We start from the raw sequence: 23,599 nt of genomic DNA, 5'->3' as shown, positions 1-23,599 counted from the left end.
GCGGTGAATTTGCGTGATTCGTCACCGTCGCGAAACAGGTGCGAAAATTCGCATAAAAAAAATTGTTGCCGGCGTCAAAAAAAATTGTTGCCGGCGTCAAAAAAAATTGTCGTCAAAAACGAACGCCGGTCTCAAAAACGGATGCCGACGTCAAAAACAAGACGCCGGCGCCGTTTCGCAAATTCGCCCATCACTAGTCTCAGCCTTCCTCTGACAGCTTTATAGACTACTGCATGCAAAAATGGCCAGCATATATAAAGGGAAAGAAAATACAACACAAGATATTCCAAACAGAGCCTGTTATTTAGTTAAAAGTGCTGCAGTTTATCCTCAACCAACTGCTTTTCCCCTGTATACATGCTTCACTTAGTGAGTCTATAAAGAATTTTATAAATGACTTTATTTATATTAAAGGATAAGTAAACCTTAATAATAAGTGAGAGTAAAATTGATGAAGGTTCTATTCTAAGCACTTTTGCCATGTACATTCATTATTTTTTTTGTTTTAATTCCTAGATATTAAAGGATATATGGTAAGTACTGTTAACATGAATGTGTTTTGTTATAACAGCTACACCTACTGGTCATTTTACCACCAAGTAGTCAAGGAAGTTGTCAGAAGAAAGAAAGAGGCTGCTCTCATGTTCTTCTGGTAAGGAAAAAAACTACAAACCTTTCTCAAATCTGACAACTTCCTTGACTACTTGGTTATCAGAGATCAGCAGGTGGTGATGTTATATCAAAATTCATTCAACTTCATGTAACCTTTAATGTCTTGGAATTAGTGATGGGCGAATTTGCGCCGTTTCGCTTTGCCCGTTTTTGACGCCGGCGTCCATTTTTTTAAGAAAACATTTTTTGACGCCGGCGAATTTTTTCGGCGAAGTTTCGCGGCCGTTTCGCGAATTTATTCGCCTGCCGCAAATCGCGCAAATTCGCAGCGAATTCGCGCCTGGCGAATAAATTCGCCCATCACTACTTGAAATTAAATAAAAATAAATAATGAATGTACATTGCAAAAGTGTTTAGGATAGTACCCTCGTCAATTTTACATTCACTTATTTTTTATGTTTTACTTATCCTTTAATAAAACTAACCGAAGGCCACAATAACCATAGACATATTTTATCATAATTTTATGTAGTTGGCATCTGTAACAAAAAAAGAGTGTCCAGCTATGTATCTAAAAAGCTTGGCACACAGAAAACTCTTGGAGTTGGAAAGTAAAAGGCATAAATACAAAAAATAGGCATCCATGGTAAATAGACTACTTCCTTTAGTATGTGAAGTAAGCTCATGTGGTTAGCATATGCTGTTCTCTACGTACTGTATATTTTGTACATTTTCTAAACCTCTTTATATATTTCAACTCATCATTGAAACACATTTGATTCAGGTTAAATGGTTAGCCTTTAGTGATTAATTTGTAAAAATGTATAATTTGGTAATTTGAGTATTTTGGCTATTAGAGGTATGGAATCCGTTATTTGAAAAACCATTTTCTAAAAGCTCCAAATTATGGGAAGACCATCTCTCATACATGCAATTTTAATCAAATAATTCAAATGGATCATTTACAATAAAAAAAAAAGCAGTCTCATTTTTTTTTACAATTTGCACAATGACTTTTTGGGTTCTAGAAATTGACACAGAGACATGTAGCGGCCCTGTGAATACAGTGCTAGCTGCATTTAGCAGAGTTGGAGTGAAGAGGCACATCAGCATCCTAACTTACGCCCCCTTCCTATTAATGCGCTGTACACCTTGTGCCAGTTTTTCATCCAGCACAAGGCACACAGCACAGCCACAGAAAAGTAAATGAGCCCTATTCTTTTTTTAAAAAAATGAGCCCTATTCTTTTTAAAAGCTTCTCTACTGAATCTCACTCCCTTTGTTTTATAGTGTGAATGATGAGCAATTCTTGTATTGGAACAGGAGGCAGGAGGAAGGCAGCTGCACCTTGCACAACTATAAAGAATTGCAAGCAGCTCGTGTTGATGCAAGTATATTTAATGAATGGGATTTTACATGCAACTCACTTTCAGGCCTGCAGCTCCAATGCAGAAAGTAAATGACCTCTGTGGTGTTTTATTGTGCTATTTTTACTCTTGTATAATCACTGCAATAAAACATTGAAAACGATTTTTTACTGCTCCATGTCCAGTCAAAGTGAATGGAGGTGCTTTGTCATCGGATAACATGTTTTTTTCAAAACACATCAGTTAATAGTGCTACTCCAGCAGAATTCTGCACTGAAATCCAATTCTCAAAAGAACAAACAGATTTTTTTTTATCTGACAAGGGGCTAGACATTTTGTCAATTTCCCAGCTGCCCCCAGTCATGTGACTTGTGCCTGCACTTTAGGAGAGAAATGTTTTCTGGCAGGCTGCTGTTTTTCCTTCTCAATGTAATTGAATGTGTCTCAGTGAGACATGGGCTTTTACTATTGAGTGTTGTTCTTAGATCTACCAGGCAGCTGTTATCTTGTGTTAGGGAGCTGCTATCTGGTTACCTTCCTATTGTTCTTTTGTTTGGCTGCTGGGGGGGGAAGGGAGGGGGTGATATCACTCCAACTTGCAGTACAGCAGTAAAGAGTGATTGAAGTTTATCAGAACACAAGTCACATGACTTGGGGCAGCTAGGAAATTGACAATATGTCTAGCCCCATGTCAGATTTATATAAAAAAAAATCTGCTTGCTCTTTTGAGAAATGTATTTCAGTGCAGAATTCTGCTGGAGCAGCACTATTAACTAATTCATTTTGAATTTTTTTTTCCCATGACAGTATCCCTTCATGAGTTGGATGCAATTACCTTTCAGTAATGAACATGCTCAATATGTCAATATGTCAGTTGCTGTATATATTTGCCTGCTTTCTTTGCGTATACTTAATGTATGTAAATGATTGTGAAACTTCCTGTTTAAATACCAAAGGGAGAAATAGTCACCTCACTGTTGCAGCAGGAGAGACCATGATAAATATGAAGAATCTCCTGTATTTAGCATCTGTGTTGTTTTTGTTTCAGTGTAAGTAATATATTAAATTATATATATATATATATATATATATATATATATATATATATATATATATATAGAGAGAGAGAGAGAGAGAGAGAGAGAGAGAGAGAGAGAGAGAGAGAGAGAGAGACAAATTATATATATATATATATTTTTTAAATTATATATTTATAGCACAATAATTTGCCAAACCCTAAAACTCTCCTTTATTATGTGTAGGTGTGACATGTCAGATCTCCCTGACACAGCCTGGTGCTGTCACTGTGAAGCCATCAGAGGTTCTTCAGTTGACCTGTAAAGTGACCGGAGCTTCCATCACTGACAGCTCTAAAGTATATGCAGTTGACTGGGTCCGTCAGCCTGCGGGGAAAGGGCTGGAGTGGCTGGGAAGGATAAGGTATGATGCTGACACAGCCTATGCCCAGTCTTTGCAGGGACGCATCACAGTATCAAGAGACACAAATAAAGGAGAAGTTTATCTAAAACTCACTGGAATGAAACCAGAGGAACCTGCTGTATATTACTGTACTGGAGAAGCACAGTGGGACATATATTGTGAGAGCATGTGTAAAAACATGTTGTGATATCTGGGACACTACTACACAATATAGCATTGAAAAAAAAGCAATATGAAAAACTTAAAAAAAAAACAGCACTATTCTGTTACATACATACATTGTAGAGGCAAAATTGTTGGCATTTTAGGCACATCTATGTCAGGGTGTCAGGTCCTGCTAATTATGATAACCAAGTCAAGAAACAGCTTTTAATGTTCACACAAGAGTGGATTTTCTGCTGGCCAAAAAGGGTGTTTCTTAAAGTTTATCAAAGCACAAAACATTGATCCAGAATAAATTTTATGAGAAGAAAATGTTTTCAGGTTTATCTCATAAGAACTCTACTGATGACTATGACAAAATCTGAAAGGGAATTAGAACAGTTTTGTCTCAGAGAATTGAAATTGGTTCATTATGTTTGACAATTTTTCGATAGATTTCCAGCCAGTGCTCCTATACCTCTTAAACTTAAATATCAGTCTATGTCGTGCTTTTGTGTGTATATGAAGAATCAGCCAAGTGTTAAAGTTAAATCTAGAGTAACTTTCTGGTGCTGTATAAATTGATGATCTGAATTGTGTCTGTATGTTACCCTCCCATTTAGACTGTAAGCCCTACGGGGTAGGGTCCTCTAGCCTTTTGTTTCCTTGACACTGAGCACTTAATCTGTATTGTAATTATATTTTATTTTTATGTGAATTGTATTTCTAATAATGCACTTATTGTTACTTTTTATTTCAATGACCCCTTGTTTGTTTCTACTATTTTATTGTTTTGCTGTACAGTGCTTTCCCCTCAAGGAGCACTATACAAATAAAAATATACATACATACATGCATACACGATTTTCTAGTAGACCTAAGGTATGAAGATCCAAATTAAGGAAAGAACCATTATCCAGAAAACTCCCCCCAGCATTCTGGATAACAGGTCCCAACAGTCTGGTACGTGATTCATAGTCTATCTATTGGTGTGTAACCCATTTGGGCTACCCCACTGGAGGAAATTAACCCTTAAGGTCCCTACATTCTCCCCCCAGTTAAACCATTTGGTCCCGACAATGGTAACAACACATTCACAACACCAAAGACATCACGCTTCTGGTAGTTTCTCCAGAGAACTACCTGGTACAATGGTTGCTGGAATAAAACATGCAAATCAACATTTTTAACTTCCCTGTATGCATCTCAGAAGTGCCTCCAAATGTAACCCATTTTTGGCTACTCCCTGGTGCCAAGGTGGTACATTTCTACAATTACAATCTACAATTCTTAACGATGCAGGTCCTGAGTCCCCTTTGCTAAGTGAAAGGTACTGGGAAACTCCTCTCTGGCAGTGCCTCCACCTAATGGGATATGGGAATACACCTGTGGATAGTCCCATTAGGAAAACATTCACACACTTTATTATATAAAAATATAAACTTTATACAAAGAAGTGCAATTTGAAATGGGAAGTAAACTGTAACATTATACACATAAATGCATTCAAAGCATGACCCACTACCCTAGGAACCTGTAGCAGTCCTGTCCTGATAATTCCCTGGCAGCCCAAGAGTCTCCATCCCTTGTCCCCAAAAGAGTACCAGTCCTAGGTAGCGCTACCTGCCCACATACCTTTCCCGATGGAAAGTATTTGCTCCAACTTGGCAGGCACACAAACAGCCTGTTTCTCCAAACAGGAGATTGCTGGATCCTTATCCTTTCCTACCCCTTCCTTCAGGTAACATTCACCCCAAAGGAGTCATACAGACGGGTAGTCTCACACAGAGCTGACAGGGATCCACAGCGATAATCTCTTTCCAGACTCTCCCAGTCAAGCACATAAGGCTTGAATCATTCGGGTATTTGCTCCCAACACTGTCTATCATGTGAGTTCTCCATAGTGTGATCATGAAACTCCAAACATGAAAACTCCAAACCCTCCTTGGTTGAGCTTTCAGACACTGGAAGATCCTGCCCAGCCTTCGCAGGCCTTTCAAACTCCCTTTTGCCTACATTTTGCCGGATAGGATTCACTATCTCCACATTGAACAAGGTTCAGCAGCAATCTGGATCTGAAACTGTAATGTGTAATGGCTGACTGAACTCATGGCATCTCCTTTTATATTGTTGCAGAGCTACACCTTGTGGCTGCCTTTGGGATCAGCCATGCTGCACCAATCACAAGAGCTCTACCCCTTAGGAAACCCTGTATATACCACGAGGCTCCGACTAAAGGGGAAATTAACCCTTAAGGTCCCTACAGGTGTACTAAATCTTATAGTGGATTTAAACTCATTAACCCCCAGCAACAGTTTAAAGAACCATGGACAATAATGTTTAAAAACATAGCTAGCCATGAAATCTGTTATATAGTATAGTAAATTTGAGTGCACCTTACTCTACTATAAGCTTCACTCCCAGCAGCTATGCTCCGGATGAGACCTTAAAATCTGAGGGAGTGAGCCTTCACAGCGATGTGGAAGCAGGGTGTAGTGCAACTGTAACTGTAATCAGGGTGCAAAGAATTGGGCGCCAGTGGTTCTTATAACTTAACCAAATAACAACAAATTTATTGAGCATACATATACAATCCTCAGTGGAGTGTATATAGATCAGAACATTGCAGGTTCATACAGTATATTGAATAGGCAGTACTCACAACACCTTTTGTCAGTATGATTCTCCTCCGAGATAGGAACAGTACATGCAGCTTTGAGGAGGTACACCCAGTTCAGCCTTTTCCCTAAGTGGAACCTGAGGGGAATCTATCTACCCTAGGTCTGTACACTTAGTCCCTACTTCTGGGGCAATGAGTACCCTGGGATCTTAATTACACTACAATCCTCGTAGGAGCCTCAAGCTGCTCAGCTAAATAATCTGACTGACTATCACTCCTAGAGTGATCTAGAAGGGTGAGTAGCCTATTCTTGCTAGACCTGACCTGTCTAGGTTCCTCTCGAGCTCTGCCTCCTGCTCAAGCTAGAGCTAGCACAAGATGGACCCTGAAAGCATGGCTTCAGAGCCTTTTATACTCCAGCACAGTGCCATCTGCTGGTCACTGTGAGAAATAGCAAGAGTCAACAGTACCCCTCCCAACTGTATTTTAGGACCCAATTAGGTGTCCATAACATGAAGGGACTGCCTGCACAATATACTAGGGGTGGCTATTTTACACATCCCTACATATGCAAGTACAAAACATGGATGTTGCACAAGGTGCAATTTCATGAAAAAAAGAGGTTGTGATGGCAATCTGTTTCTTTATAAATGTAATTTCATTAAAGGGGTTGTTTACTTTCAAGTTAGCTTTTAGTATGATGTAGAGAGTAATTTTCTGAGACAATCTGCAATTGGTTTTCATTTTTTATTATTTTTTATTATTTTTCATTATTTTGTTATTTAGCTTTTTAATCAGTCCAGTTTGCAATTTCAGCAATCTGATTGCTAGGGTGCAAATTATCCTAGCAACCATACACTGATTTGAATAAGAGACTAGGAGAGGGCTTGAACAGAAGGACAAGTAATAAAAAGTAGCAATAACCTAATAATAAAATGTGTGGCCTTACAGAGCATTTGTTCTTAGATGGGGTCAGTGACCCCCATTTGAAAGCTGGAAAGAGTCATAAAAAAAGACAAATAATTAAAATAACGGTAAAATGACAACCAATTAAAAAGTTGCTTAGAATGGGCCATTCTATAACATACTAAAAGTTAACAGAAAGGTGAACCACCCGTTTAACTGTAGAATGAAAAAGTGATAAAGGTACGTAAATGTTCTTGCACCAAGTATAATGAGGGGGGAGACAAAATACATGTTGAGAACATTCATCTTAGAATGTGAAAACAATCTAAAAACATTTCTACTGTTTTCTCACTAAGGGAGAAATTTCCAGCAGTAACCAATCAGTAATTATCTTTAATCAGTATAGTACAGGTACAATAATGAAACCAAATGGCGACTGGTTGCTGAGGGTTAATGCATTAATGTTACTGTACATATAGACTTGTATATTCTCCTATTAGACAGCAGAGGGCAACAAAACTCATCAATAATCTTCTATTCACTTAACGTTCCAGATGCTTTATAATCTGTGGCAGAATCCCCTATGCAAATCTTAACATTTTCAGCATTATAAAAAGGATCTGTATTGTTTGTAAGGAACTTTATCCAAACACATCTTCTGCTAACATGGACCGCGTTTTTCTTTTAGTTTTCTTGGTTTTTGCCCCATTATGTAAGGAATTTCTGACATATTTCATCTGTTTAATATGGATGATGAAAATGTAATATTTCATTTTAATCTCACTCTTATTTGCAGGTATCCTCTCTCAGACATTACAAGAGTCTGGTCCCGGAACTGTGAAACCCTCAGAGTCACTCGGACTGACCTGCACAGTTTCTGGGTTTGAGCTAACTAGCTATGATGTGAGCTGGATCAGGCAGCCTCCTGGGAAAGGACTGGAATGGATTGGGATTGCATATTCTAGTGGTGGCTCAGCTATCGCTGATTCACTTAAAAACAGAGTTACAATTGCTAAAGACAATGGGAAGAAGCAGGTCTACCTGCTAATGACTGGGATGGAAGTTAAAGACACTGCCATATATTACTGTGCAAGACACACAGTGACAGAACAAAATAAGGAAGTCAGACATTATCACAATGTAGGACTGTAGTGCCAAGAAAAAAACAACAGAATGAAGTTTAGGTTTGTTTTCACATACATTTCTGAAAAAACAGCTGCACATTAGATGATTGCTTACTTCCATTTAAAATCTAAAGTAAAAGGCGGGGATGTTTTGATTCAAAAGTCAAACAATTTACCAAAAGATAGCCGGAGTTCCCCTTTCTTTGCCGACTCCAAAAAACTTGTTCTCCTCCGAGTACACCAGACCTTTCTTCATTTAAAGCTGAGTCAGCCCTAAAAATAGCTTAAGGAGTACAGCAAATAGTAGTATATAGTGTACTATATTTATATTTCTTTTTTGGTATTATTCAGCCCGCTTTCCAAACTCTCAGTTATACAGAGTTACTAGAAAAAAAATTAGTTTTCATAAATTAATTCAAATCAATCTTTATAGGTTGTATGATCCATTTATATATCACTCCATTTCAATCAATTTGTGGGGTTATATATACATATTCTACAGTATAGTAAATTATTTACAAGTTGATGACTGAATTGGAAACAATTCTAAATTTCAGCCCTTCCATTTGGATTTATAAAAGGGTTTTCTAATAGATGAATCCATCTACTCTCTCGGCGTAAGGTGTCCTTTACAATATCTCCTCCTCTCCATTTCTCATTTATTTTTTCTATTCCCCAATATAACATGCCTCAAGCATTTTTCTCATGGCACATTTTAAAATGTTTTGAGACACTCCTTCCCCTTTTCTATGATATTTATGTTTTCCCTGATTCGATCACATCATTTCCTATTACCGTATATACTCGCGTATAAGCCGAGTTTTTCAGCACCCAAAATGTGCTGAAAAACTCAACCTCGGCTTATACGCGGGTCATACCGTAGATACGCTCCTTCCGCGGCCCCAGCAGGACTGTCTGTGACTGACTGTCAAGATCAGAGCTCCGGGCGGCGCGTCCTTCCCTGCCGGCGTTCGCTCCCAAAATGGCGGCGCCCATGGCCGCCACGTGGGTAGCGGCGCCGGCTCCTGGACCTGCTCCGGGCGGCGATCGTGACAGTCAGACACAGACAGTCCTGCTGGGGCCGGGTCACAGGGGGTCGCACTGCTGGGCTGGAAGTCAAAGCTCTGCAGGACAAGAGTTCGATGCTCAACGCTCTCCTTCGATCTTCGCTCTCCAGTTGCTCCCTCTGTCTCTGCAGGGCTCGCAGGGTGCTGGGTGTAAAGGGGAACATTTCTCCAGCCATTTTATGAGGGATTTTTTGATTTATAACCTGGCCCACACTGATCCTTCTCAGGGTAAGCATATTTTTGCAGTGTCATGTTCCTGCTGATGGAATTATGGGGAGGCTCTTTTAAATAGTTTTAGATAGATTTCTATGCCATAAAACATGATTACACATTTACACATTCACATTTTGAAATCTGACATGGGGCCCCTAGGCTTATACACGAGTCAATACATTTTTCCAGTTTTCTTAGGTAAATTAGGTACCTCGGCTTATACACGGGTCGGCTTATACACGAGTATATACGGTAGTTTTCCCTATATATTGTAAGCCACATGGGCATTGTATGCAATATATAACATTTTTTGAGATGCATCTTATACATTGTTTTATTTTATGTTTTTTGTTACGTTGGATGTAAATTCTTTCTTTTTTTGTGTCTGATTTTTCCACTTTGAAGCATTCGCCCTATTTATTGAATAGGTAGTCAATGATGAGTCAGGTGTGTCAAGTGTGGCGCATTATTTGGATGATTCTTTCTCTGTGGGCGCCGGGAGTTCTGCCCAATGTGATCACTTACTGGAAACATTCATGTGAGTGTCCATAAGACAAAAAGGAGGGCCCAACCACCAGTATAAAATTGCTTGCCATTCCTTGACTTACGAGGGGGCAGTGAGCAGGGTACAGTCAGCCAAAAGAATCACACTGACGATTTCAGTCCCTGCTTGGGATTTAGGATTCAAGATTCTAAGGTGTTATTATATATATTCTGTTTATATGTATTAAATAGTTTTATTGAACTTTATACAACATAAATATATTATTAAAGCTGTGACCTTTTCAACCCCATGTCAATGTCTCTTTGTAATAGAGCAGTTTGCTTAGTTTGTTGGCACAATAAACCACTTTCACACGATTCGGAGTGCTGCAGCGTGTGTTTCTTGGAGTTATAAGTGGGTCCCAGGCAGGGAGACCAGCAGCTTGCACCCGACACTACAACAAGGGTTGAGTAATAGTTGAGCATTGCATTTGTTTGTAAGAGAGTAAGATACCCAACACAGTGGGTGAGGAAGAAGGACATTATGGGTAAGGCTTTGGAGTTAATTCATGCTTTCTCCTTTCTCCCAGTGGGCAATGCCCAAGTTATTTTTCCCATTGACTTTAACAGATTACACTTAACTCTGAAGTGATGTAAAATAATGTCATTAAATGTAGCAGCTGGGCAGTGTTAAATAAAATACACATCTTGATAGATATGTTTCTGAAGATTCGTATTGTCCAGGTCATGGTATAGCTGTAGAAATAAGTCAAATCAACTGGACTTGCTGTGTTTTTCTTGAAGAATAACTTGTAAATACGATTTTTCGGGAATAAATACCCTGGAATGTTGCTCCAATGAGCAAAATCTGTTTATCATAATCAGCAAGGATGTTATAAAGTTAGGTGTTGAATGTATTAGCATGATTGGAGCTTTGAGGATTTGCTTTTTTCTCATAATTCCATACAAATGTAAGTGTTTACTCCCCAAAATGAGTTGTAATATGTCTGTGAAGGTTCTCATTCATTAAACTTGATAAACAGATTGTGCTGATTGCAGCAACATCCCAGGGTATTTATTCCTGAAAGATCTTATTTACAAGTCATTATGAATTTAGAAAGCCAGTTGAATGACTAGTGAAACATCTTCAAGAAAAACACAGAAAAAAAGTACAGTTGAATTGACTTATTTCTACAGATACATCTTGATAAACTCACCATTTACTTACTATTTTACACTTGTCTGTATTTATGGTATTGTCTGTGTGTATTACATGTCTCAGCTAGTGAGGGGTGAATTTATTCGCCAGGTGCGAATTTGCGTGATTCGTCGCCACCTAATACATTCGCGAAACAGGTGCGAAAATTTGTGTAAAAAAAATTTGTTGCTCGCGTCAAAAACAATCGCTGGTGTCAAAAATGGACGCCGACGTCAAAAACAAGACGCCGGCGCCGTTTTGCAAATTCGCCCATCACTAGTCTCAGCCTTCCTCTGACAGCTTTATAGACTACTGCATGCAAAAATGGCCAGCATGTATAAAGGGAAAGAAAATACAACACAAGATATTCCAAACAGAGCCTGTTATTTAGTTAAAAGTGCTGCAGTCTATCCTCAACCAACTGCTTTTCCCCTGTATACATGCTTCACTAAGTGAGTCTATAAAGAATTATATAAATGACTTTATTTATATTAAAGGATAAGTAGACCTTAATAATAAGTGAATGTAAAATTGATGAAGGTTCTATTCTAAGCACTTTTGCCATGTGCATTCATTATTTTTTTTGTTTTAATTCCTAGATATTAAATGATATATGGTAAGTACTGTTAACATGAATGTGTTTTGTTATAACAGCTACACCTACTGGTTATTTTACCACCAAGTAGTCAAGGAAGTTGTCAGAAGAAAGAAAGAGGCTGCTCTCATGTTCTTCTGGTAAGGAAAAAAACTACAAACCTTTCTCAAATCTGACAACTTCCTTGACTACTTGGTGATCAGACTTGTCTCAAAATGACCAGCAGGTGGTGATGTTATACCAAAATTCATTCAACTTAATGTAACCTTTAATGTCTTGGAATTAAATAAAAATAAATAATGAATGTACATTGCAAGAGTGTTTAGGATAACACCCTCGTCAATTTTACATTCACTTATTTTTTGTTTTACTTATCCTTTAAAAAAAACTAACTGAAGGCCACAATAACCATAGACACATTTTGTCATAATTTTATGTAGTTGGCATCCGTAACAAAAAAGAGTGTCCAGCTATGTATCTAAAAACCTTGGCACACAGAAAACTCTTGGAGTTGGAAAGTAAAAGGCATAAATAGAAAAAATAGGCATCCATGGTAAATAGACTACTTCCTTTAGTATATGAAGTAAATTAATTTGGTCAGCATATGCTGTTCCAGCAAAAGTAAGTACGATAATCTTCCAATTCTTTATTTTTACTGTATGGAGATGTATGTTATATTTAAGGTATATTTTTTAAATATCATTGCAGAAAAACATGCCTCAGAAGAGCATTCCTCACATTATTATGATATTTAACAAGTAAATAATTCTCCTACGTACTGTATATTTTGTACGTTTTCTAAACCTCTTTATATATTTCAATGTGAATACAGTGCTAGCTGCATTTAGCAGAGTTGAAGTGAAGAGGCACATCAGCATCCCAACTTACGCCCCCTTCCTATTAATGCGCTGTACACCTTGTGCCAGTTTTTCATCCAGCACAAGGCACACAGCACAGCCACAATAAAGTAAATGAGCCCTATTCTTTTAAAAGCTTCTCTACTGGATCTCACTCCCTTTGTTTTATAGTGTGAATGATGAGCAATTCTTGTATTGGAACAGGAGGCAGGAGGAAGGCAGCTGCACCTTGCACAACTATAAAGAATTGCAAGCAGCTCGTGTTGATGCAAGTATATTTAATGAATGGGATTTTGCATGCAACTCACTTTCAGGCCTGCAGCTCCAATGCAGAAAGTAAATGACCTCTGTGGTGTTTTATTGTGCTATTTTTACTCTTGTATAATCACTGCAATAAAACATTGAAAACGATTGTTTACTGCTCCATGTACAGTCAAAGTGAATGGAGGTGCTTAAAGGAATTGTTCAGTGTAAAAATAAAATCTGGGTAAATAGATAGGCTGTGGAAAATAAAAAATGTTTCTAATATAGTTAGTTAGCCAAAAATGTAATGTATAAAGGCTGGAGTGATTTGATGTATAACAAGTCAGCCAGGACACTACATCCTGCTTTTCAGCTCCCTTGGTTTACACTGACTGGTTACCCTGGCTACCAGGCAGTAACCAATCAGAGACTTGAGGGGGGGCCACATGGGTCATATCTGTTGCTTTTGAATCTGAGCTGAATGCTGAGGATCAATTGCAAACTCACTGAACAGAAATGTACCATGTGGCCCCCCTTCAAGTCGCTGACTAACTCAGAGTTATAGAGCTGAAAAGCAGGAAGTTGGATTCTGGCTGTTTTATTAGACATCTGTTCACTCCAGACTTTATATATTACATTTTTGGCTAACTAACTATATTAGAAACATTTTTTATTTTGCACAGCCTATCTATTTACCCAGTTTTTATTTTCACACTGAACTATTCCTTTAAGGGACCCTGTCATCGGATAACATGTTTTGTTTCAAAACACATCAGTTATTAGTGCTACTCCAGCAGAATTCTGCACTGAAATCCAATTCTCAAAAGAACAAACAGATTTTTTTTTATCTGACAAGGGGCTAGACATTTTGTCAATTTCCTAGCTGCCCCCAGTCATGTGACTTGTGCCTGCTCTTTAGGAGAGAAATGTTTTCTGGCAGGCTGCTGTTTTTCCTTCTCAATGTAATTGAATGTGTCTCAGTGAGACATGGGCTTTTACTATTGAGTGTTGTTCTTAGATCTACCAGGCAGCTGTTATCTTGTGTTAGGGAGCTGCTATCTGGTTACCTATTGTTCTTTTGTTTGGCTGCTGGGGGGGAAAGGGAGGGGGTGATATCACTCCAACTTGCAGTACAGCAGTAAAGAGTGATTGAAGTTTATCAGAGCACAAGTCACATGACTTGGGGCAGCTGGGAAATTGACAATATGTCTAGCCCCATGTCAGATTTATATAAAAAAAATCTGCTTGCTCTTTTGAGAAATGTAATTCAGTGCAGAATTCTGCTGGAGCAGCACTATTAACTGATTCATTTTGAATTTTTTTATTTCCCATGACAGTATCCCTTCATGAGTTGGATGCAATTACCTTTCAGTAATGATCATGCTCAATATGTCAATATGTCAGTTGCTGTATATATATTTGCCTGCTTTCTTTGCGTATACTTAATGTATGTAAATGATTGTGAAACTTCCTGTTTAAATACCAAAGGGAGAAATAGTCACCTCACTGTTGCAGCAGGAGAGACCATGATAAATATGAAGAATCTCCTGTATTTAGCATCTGTGTTGTTTTTGTTTCAGTGTAAGTAATATATTAAATTATATATATATATATATATAGAGAGAGAGAGAGAGAGAGAGAGAGATATGAATTATATATATATATATTTTAAATTATATATTTCTAGCACAATAATTTGCCAAACCCTAAAACTCTCCTTTATTATGTGTAGGTGTGACATGTCAGATCTCCCTGACACAGCCTGGTACTGTCACTGTGAAGCCATCAGAGGTTCTTCAGTTGACCTGTAAAGTGACCGGAGCCTCCCTCACTAACAGCTCTAAAGTATATTCAGTTAACTGGGTCCGTCAGCCTGTGGGGAAAGGGCTGGAGTGGCTGGGAGGGATAAGGTATGATGCTGACACAGCCTATGCCCAGTCTTTGCAGGGACGCATCACAGTATCAAGAGACACAAATAAGGGAGAAGTTTATCTAAAACTCACTGGAATGAAACCAGAGGAAACTGCTGTATATTACTGTACTGGAGAAGCACAGTGGGACATATATTGTGAGAGCATGTGTAAAAACATGTTGTGATATCTGGGACACTACTACACAATATAGCATTGAAAAAAAAGCAATATGAAAAACTTAAAAAAAAAACAGCACTATTCTGTTACATACATACATTGTAGAGGCAAAATTGTTGGCATTTTAGGCACATCTATGTCAGGGTGTCAGGTCCTGCTAATTATGATAACCAAGTCAAGAAACAGCTTTTAATGTTCACACAAGAGTGGATTTCTGCTGGCCAAAAAGGGTGTTTCTTAAAGTTTATCAAAGCACAAAACATTGATCCAGAATAAATTTTATGAGAAGAAAATGTTTTCAGGTTTATCTCATAAGAACTCTACTGATGTCTATGACAAAATCTGAAAGGGAATTAGAACAGTTTTGTCTCAGAGAATTGAAATTGGTTCAATATGTTTGACAATTTTTCGATAGATTTCCAGCCAGTGCTCCTATACCTCTTAAACTTAAATATCAGTCTATGTCGTGCTTGTGTGTGTATATGAAGAATCAGCCGAGTGTTAAAGTTAAATCTAGAGTAACTTTCTGGTGCTGTATAAATTGATAATGATGATTAAGATGATAAGTACTGTTGAATCAGAGGGCCTGATTTACTATTATAGGTGCAATTTTACACCAGTACAGGTGCCAGCCGCAACCATTTAACAGATTAGTTTTCTTTTGGTTGGTTACTATAGGCAAGTGCACTAATGCAGTTTAGCAACCTTATTTGTAAATCTCAAGAATTGTAACATTATTGAAGTACAGCAATAATGCTCTGTACATTTCGATACACAGTTTTCAGCATTTTATTAGAAGACTTTTTTGATATTGCACTAAGACTAAATATTAAGTTATTAAAATCCAAAACTTTTACAATGTTGGTCCAAACTACGGACAGGTTCCAATGGGGTAGATTTATCAAAGTGTGAAATTCGAGCTCACCACAAAAAACTCACCCACTTCTATTCATTCCTGTAGGATTTTGAGAAGCATATTTTTTAATGTTTGAAAGATAGAGTTCACCATCATTGTAATACTACAATTTGGCCACACATGTTGATGGTCAAACTGAACTCACCTAATGGACTGTTATTCTCACACATATGACAAATCATGTTAGAGCTTGGCTAGAATCTTGTCTTTCTATCTATGCTGGGTTACATATACTACTCTGTTTTGTATTGTTTGAGGGCAAGTCAACCCCAAAATACAAATGTGGCTTATAAAAGAAAACATAATTTAATCTAATATGCATTAATTACACATTTTCAGTGCTTTTAAAGATATCTGTAAAGCAGCAATATCTTAACACCTGGCTGATACAATTTAAACAATAATGTAAAAGTGTTAGTTCCCCAGCAAAGACAGGTCAGTTAATCAGCTGCCTTGTTTTACAACGTGCAGGTATGGGATCTGTTACCTGGAAACCTGTTAATACAGAAAGCTCTGCATTATGGGAAGGCTGTCTCCCATAGACTCCATTATAAACAAATAATCCAGATTTTAAAAAATGATCTCCTTTTTCTCTGTAATAATAAAACAATAGCTTGTACTTGATCCAAACTAAAATATAATTAATCCTTATTGGAGGCAAAACCAGCCTATTGGGGTTGTTTTATGTTTACAGCTGTTTTCTGTATCAAACCCTTCTTTCTTGTGACTCCTTATATTTGGAATGCCATTCCTGAATCTCTCAGGAGAGAATCCTCCTTTAGTGTTTTTAAAAGGAAACTCAAAGACTACCTCTGGGATCACCTGGATTACACCTGAACTGGCACTTATATAACAGTGTAACAAACTGTAACCTACAGCACTTCAATACCCTCTGAATTGTGTCTGTATGTTACCCTCCCATTTAGACTGTAAGCCCTACGGGGTAGGGTCCTCTAGCCTTTTGTTTCCTTGACACTGAGCACTTAATCTGTATTGTAATTATATTTTATATTTCTGTGAATTGTATTTCTAATAATGCACTTATTGTTACTTTTTATTTCAATGACCCCTTGTTTGTTTCTACTAATTTATTATTTTGCTGTACAGTGCTTTCCCCTCAAGGAGCGCTATACAAATAAAAATATACATACATACATGCATTAACGATTTTCTAGTAGACTTAAGATATGAAGATCCAAATTATGCAAAGAACCATTATCCAGAAAACCCCAGATCCCAAGTATTCTGGATAACAGGTCCCAACAGTCTGAGCTGAGGGAGAAAGGAGCACATTGAGCATGCTCAAGCCCATGCCCTGGAGGTTTAAGATGAGAGAAGGAAATCTGATACAGAAGCCTATGTTTACACAATGGAAGGAAAGAAATACAGTGTTTGACAGAGGACTCAAAGCAGCATTACTTTGATGGTTTACTGGTGTATTTATATAAACCTTTCTGATAAAGCTTACTTAGTTTTAACCTTTTCTTCTCCTTTAAGCACAAAAAAACTTGAATAAAAATGTATGTAGAAACCATTGGGAGTTGTATTTTCCTTAATGTCAACTTATTTTTTAATTCAAGTTCTTGAAATTGATGAAAACTGTGGCAGACTTATTGAAAATGAATGGTAGAATTTCACAGTGTGAGCTGTTTTTAATTTTTTTTCCATAAATTAGCACATATTTGAAATCTTTTACATTTTTTCCAATAAATAATAGATTGGAATTTTGATAAATCTACCTATTATAATCTGTTGCCATATTCTCTTTGTAGATTACTAGCGGTACTCCCATTCTACAGACAAAAGGGCAAGTGGGGAGTAAGAGATTGCTCTCACAGTTGCTGTCACTGTGAAGCCATCAGAGGTTCTTCAGTTGCCCTGTAAAGTGACTGGAGCCCCCTCACTGACAGCTCAAAAATATGTTCTGTTTACTGGGTCCGTGATCCTGCAGGGAAAGGCCTGGAGAGGCTGGGAGGTATAAGGCATGATGCCTCCACAAATGAGACCCAATCTTTGCAGAGACTTATCACAGTATCAAGAGATAAAAATAAAGGAAAAGTTAATTTGAAACTTACTGGAATAAAACCAGAGGAAACTGCTGTATATTACTGTGCATACAAGATGCTTTATTTCTGGTAGCTAGTCTCTGACTGAGAGAGTCTCCCTCAAACAGAACCAGTTTTGCTACCAGGCTTACTAAGCTGTACTTCTTGCCTTTGACAACGTACATTACTTCTCAGAAAATTATTCTTTTACGTCCTCCATCGTTCATTTTTATTTCAATGTTACAACCCACTTAAGATTGTTTAAGTGTATAAATCAAAGCAAAAATGAAGCCATTATTGTATTTTCAATTTTCAAATGTAGTGACAATAGACAATTTATTTTCTTTTCTCTTCCCCCCTCTCTTTTTTTATATGCCCTTATGTCACGTCATTTCTTGCAGCATTATAAAATTACAATATTCTGTTCAATAAAGTTTATGTTATGAAAACAGAAAAACAGTCTTTTAACTTTAAAATAATAGAATAATTAATCACTATTTTTTTAGCTCACATTTGCTTTCCATCCATAAAAACATTAAGTCATTCCAGGGTGATCAAGCAGAGAGAAAAAGAAGAGAAAAGTAAAAAAGAAGAGAGGGAAATATGGAGAATGATATATTGGCAATATCGTAGGCATTTTGAAGGAACTCATGTATGCAAAGATTTTAAGGTGGGATGTAGACTTCTATGAGGCTCTGAATGTATACATATATTTATAGATAGAATATCATATAAAGCAAGGCACTCACAGGACTTTGAAATGTGGTGAAAAGAAATAAAGTTTATTTATTAATACAACGTTTCGGTGTTCCTTGAGACCTTTGTCAAATATTTATAGATAACTGCAAGTATTAGAAACATGGATAAATAGGTTGCAAAAGGTGCAAATTTATGAAATATAATATAATAACAATATAATAAATATATAATATGATCATAAATATATCAATAGAGGCTGTAATGACAATCTGTTTCATTATAAATTTATTTTATTAACTGCAGAATGAAAAAGTACTGAAGGTGCCCAAATGTTCTTGTACTAAGTATTATGAAGGGGAAGATAAAACATACACATCTTAGAATGTGAAAGCAATCGGAAAACATTTCTACTAATACATATTGTATAGTGGTTTCACAAAATGTCCAATGTCAATATATATCTCAATGTCCATAAAATGCTGTTTCCCCACCAGTAACCAATTATTAATTATATTTGATCAGTGTAGCATAGTTACAGAAATGAAAATAAGAGATGGGTTACTGCATTAATATAACTGTACATATACTGTAGTCTTGTATATTCTGCCATTAGACAGCAGAGGGCAACAAAAAACATCAATATATATTATTCAGTTGAAGTTCAAGATGCTTTATATTTGGCAGAATCCCCTATGCAAATACTAACTTTTTTTCAGCACTATAAAGAGGATATGTATCCTTTGTAAAGCACTTTATCCAAATCTTTTGCTAACATGGAAAGCGTCATTCTTTTAGTTTTCGTGGTGTTTGCCCCATTATGTAAGGAATTTCTGACATATTTTAGCTGTTTAATATGAATGAAGAAAATGAAATATTTCATGCTAATCTCACTCTTATTTGCAGGTATCCTCTCTCAGACATTACAAGAGTCTGGTCCTGGAACTGTGAAACCCTCAGAGTCACTCAGACTGACCTGCACAGTTTCTGGGTTTGAGCTAACTAGCTATTATGTGAGCTGGATCAGGCAGCCTCCTGGGAAGGGACTGGAATGGATTGGAGCTGTATGGACTGGTGGGAGCACAGCTATCGCTGATTCACTTAAAAACAGAGTTACAATTACTAAAGACAATGGGAAGAAGCAGGTCTACCTCCAAATGACTGGGATGGAAGTTAAAGACACTGCCATGTATTACTGTGCAAGAGACACAGTGACAGAAGAGAATGAGGAACTCAGACAATATCACAATGTAGGATTGCAGTGCACAGAAACAAGCAACAAAATGATTTTCATATGCATAGCTGTAAAAAAACAGCATATTTTTCAAGCATTATTTTTTGTAGGTAATTGCATACTTGTGTGTAAAAGTCCAAAGGAAAACAGCAGTGTCTTTAAAATGTAACATGAGAATACCGTGTTTATCAATCTGCATTTATTACAGAGCAACTTATGCCAGAATTTACTTGCCACCTGAATTTTTTTCCATTACGTAAGGTAATAGTGAATGTAATTGTTAAAGGGGTGGGTCACCTTTAAGTTAACTTGTAGTATGTTATAGAATGGCTAATTCTAAGTAACTTTTCAACTGGTTTTCATTATTTATTTTTTATAGTTTTATAATTATTTGCCTCTTTGCAGCTTTCAAATGGGTGTCGCTGACCCCTTCTAAAAAGCAAATGCTCTGTAAGCCAACAAATATATTGTTATTGCTACTTTTTATTACTCTCCTATTCACATTCCAGTCTCTTATTCAAATCAATGCATGGTTGTTAAAGTAATTTGTACCCTAGCTACCATATTAAAACGCAAATTGAAGAGCTGCTGAATAAAAAGCTAAATAACAAAAAAACCCACAAATAATGAAAAATGAAAACAAATGGCAAATTGTCTCAGAATATCACTCTCTGCATATTAACGTCTTCATTGATTACTCAGCAAGTCCAGTTGTTTTTAGATTGACCTATACTAGATATCACTCTCTGCATTGTACTAAAAATTAATTCAAAGGTGAACAACCCCTTTAATAAACATCACCAGCACCGGTCATTTTATGGGTCCTCATAGGGGGACTGTGCACCAACCCCAATACTATAATTGTATTACCACCAAAAACAAAGAAAATAGGGAGTTAAAAATGCACACTAATTTCATATTTCCAAATTTCAGATATCATTTAGTATGTGCAATTAAGTTGCTGAGACCAATATCATTAAATTCAATCAATATACCCCACACAGTACAGTAGAAAACCTAAAAGGGGAGTCCCTATTTGACTTTAAAACCATACAGGAAATCACAAGAGTTAAGGAGTATCACATCATACTCCCCCGAGCCATTTTATCACCACTTGTTGGGGTTATATTTAATCACAGTATCTCCAAGGAAAAATACTTTTTTAGTTATCCACTTTTAAAGTCTTTCATGTAAGGCACCTTACAGTCCATCCACATGTGTAGGAGTAAAAGTTATGTAATATGTCCAATTGCAGCATGCAACCAAACTTATAGTTGATTTTATATATATATATATATCTATATATATATATATAGATATATATATATATATATAGATATATATATATATATATATATATATATATATATAGATATATATATATATATATATATATAATATCATACAGAATAAGGTCCGCACTCTCAGGACTTAGAAAAATATAAAAGGTTTTTATTCACAAGGAGACTGACGTTTCGACCTCTTCAGAGGCCTTTCTTGAGAAAGGCCTCTGAAGAGGTCGAAACGTCAGTCTCCTTGTGAATAAAACCTTTTATATTTTTCTAAGTCCTGAGAGTGCGGACCTTATTCTGTATGATATTGTATCTAGTTTTGGACACTGCACCCAGGCATATTTGAATTCTGTGACGTGAGTGCCGACTCCTCCATGGACTGTATATATATATATATATATAGATATATAGATATAGATATATATATATATATATATATATATAGATATATATATATACATAGATATATATATAAAGATATATATATATACATAGATATATATATAAAGATAGATAGATATATATAGATAGATATATATATAGATATATAGATATATATATAGATATATAGATATAGATATATAGATATATATATAGATATATATAAATATATATATAGATATATATATATATATATATGTATACAGTAACTTGGTTCCAAAACTGGCCAGTGCTCAGCAATACAGTCATATATATCATGCAAAGTCCTTCCAACAGATGACTTAAACGTGGGTATTCCATCCTCCCAGTTATCCGCATACCATTATAGGCAGTTTATTTGCGAATTCCACAATAACAGTTGCGCAAATACTTGAGCTTAGATGGTGGTCAGTGGTGGGTCAGATGCATTTTTCGATTCTCCTGGCATTTTTCCTGGCGGGCAGCTGACAGAGATGGTGGCGCTGCTACATACGTCTGCTTTTATCTGCTCTTTGCGTTCCTTGTGATGCCACACCTCACTAAACCAATGCGCATCTCACTCGTGCTTCTTCCAGTTTTGGTATTAAAGTCAAAGCGGGACATCCCTTTTAGGTATTTATTTGTACTGTGTGGTGTGTATACCGATTGTGTTTTATTTATACTATTTATTGATGTTGGTCTCAGCAATCTTAGAAGGGTCCTGATTAATGATGAGCAAATCTGTCTCATTTTGCTTTGCCAAAAATGTATGAAATAGTAGTGTGCCATACTCTGCCTGCCTTATGCTTCCTTTGTGTGTCATACTCTGCCTTTTCTATGCTCCCTGTGTGTGCCATACTTTACCTGCCCTATGCTCCCTGTGTGTGCCATAGGGATGTAGCGAACTGTTCGCGCGAACTTCGACTGTTCGCGTCCGCAGAATGTTCGCGAACGTCGCGCGACGTTCGCCAATAGGCGTTCGCGTCAAAAATCGTTCGACCATTCGACCATTCGATCGCTAAAATCGAAGGATTTTCGTTCGAATCGAACGATCGAAGCCATTGGATTGAATGAAATCATTCGATCGAATGGCTTCGATCGTTCGATTCGAACGAAAATCGTTCGATCGAACGATTAAAATCCCTCGATCGTTCGAATCGAACGATTTTCGGATGTTCGAAGTTCGCGAACAGTTCGCGAACTGTTCGAATTTTTTGCCGGTGTTTGCGAACGGCGTTCGCGAACACATAAATGGCAGTTCGCTACATCCCTAGTGTGCCATACTCTGCCTTCCCTATGCTCCCTGTGTGTGCCATACTCTGCCTTCCCTATGCTGCCTGTGTGTGCAATACTCTGCCTGCCCTATGCTTCCTTTGTGTGCCATACTCTGCAGTGGCTTAACTACCGGGGGAGCAGGGGGTGCGATTGGGCCAGGGCCCAAACCCCCTCAGGGCCCCCCCGGAAGCTCGCACGCCACGAATTGCGGGCATACGGAGTGGGCGGGGGGTCGGCTGCGCGAAGCGCCCACCCCCTCTAGTTACCACACTGCTCTGCCCTTTGCTCACCCCCTGCATTTTCCATCCTCTGTGTCTTCTTTCCCCTTACAATCTGCAGCAATACAACATGCTCAAGAGTCAATATAAGGGTAAGTGTGGCATTGGGTACAATAATATAAAGCAGAGGCAAAGAACTTCTTACTTATTTACTTATTTACTTCTTACTTATTTATAATGAATAATGCACCCCCTACCAAAATTTATAAAGATATTGGAAGTCACCTGGAAGTCACCTCGGATATATAAATGTATAGGATGTATAAAAGCCTGCGGCTTCGTGCTTTTATATGATCGCGTAACTTCTCAGTGACTTCTAATATCTACTGTATATACACTGTAAATTCCAGTAGGGGGTGCATTATCCACTATATATCCTTATAAATTGACATAGTAATACATGAGAGATACTCTGTATCATATAGATCGCAGCCTGCAGACTTGTGCCTTTATATGGTCACAGAACTCCTCAGTGACTTCTAATATCCTTATCATTTACAGTAGGGGT

General features: G+C 37.3%; 1 protein-coding gene and 2 gene segments (V, D, J or C); all 3 read left to right on the top strand.

The window, feature by feature from the left end:
• LOC101027262 (uncharacterized) overlaps nt 1–23,599 on the top strand; it is an 834,796-nt gene that overhangs the window by 523,523 nt on the left and 287,674 nt on the right.
• Nucleotides 1–23,599, top strand: part of LOC108714884 — a 540,168-nt gene that overhangs the window by 292,369 nt on the left and 224,200 nt on the right.
• On the top strand, nt 7,730–8,239 carry LOC121394354. The segment is given in 2 exon segments: nt 7,730–7,798; nt 7,883–8,239. Coding segments are annotated over 2 exon segments (402 nt in total).

The sequence above is a fragment of the Xenopus laevis genome, chromosome 1L (assembly GCF_017654675.1).
Source record: "Xenopus laevis strain J_2021 chromosome 1L, Xenopus_laevis_v10.1, whole genome shotgun sequence".
Lineage (NCBI taxonomy): Eukaryota > Metazoa > Chordata > Amphibia > Anura > Pipidae > Xenopus > Xenopus laevis.
The sequence above is the reverse complement of the archived record's forward strand: the minus strand, read 5'-3'. Positions and strand labels throughout refer to the sequence as shown.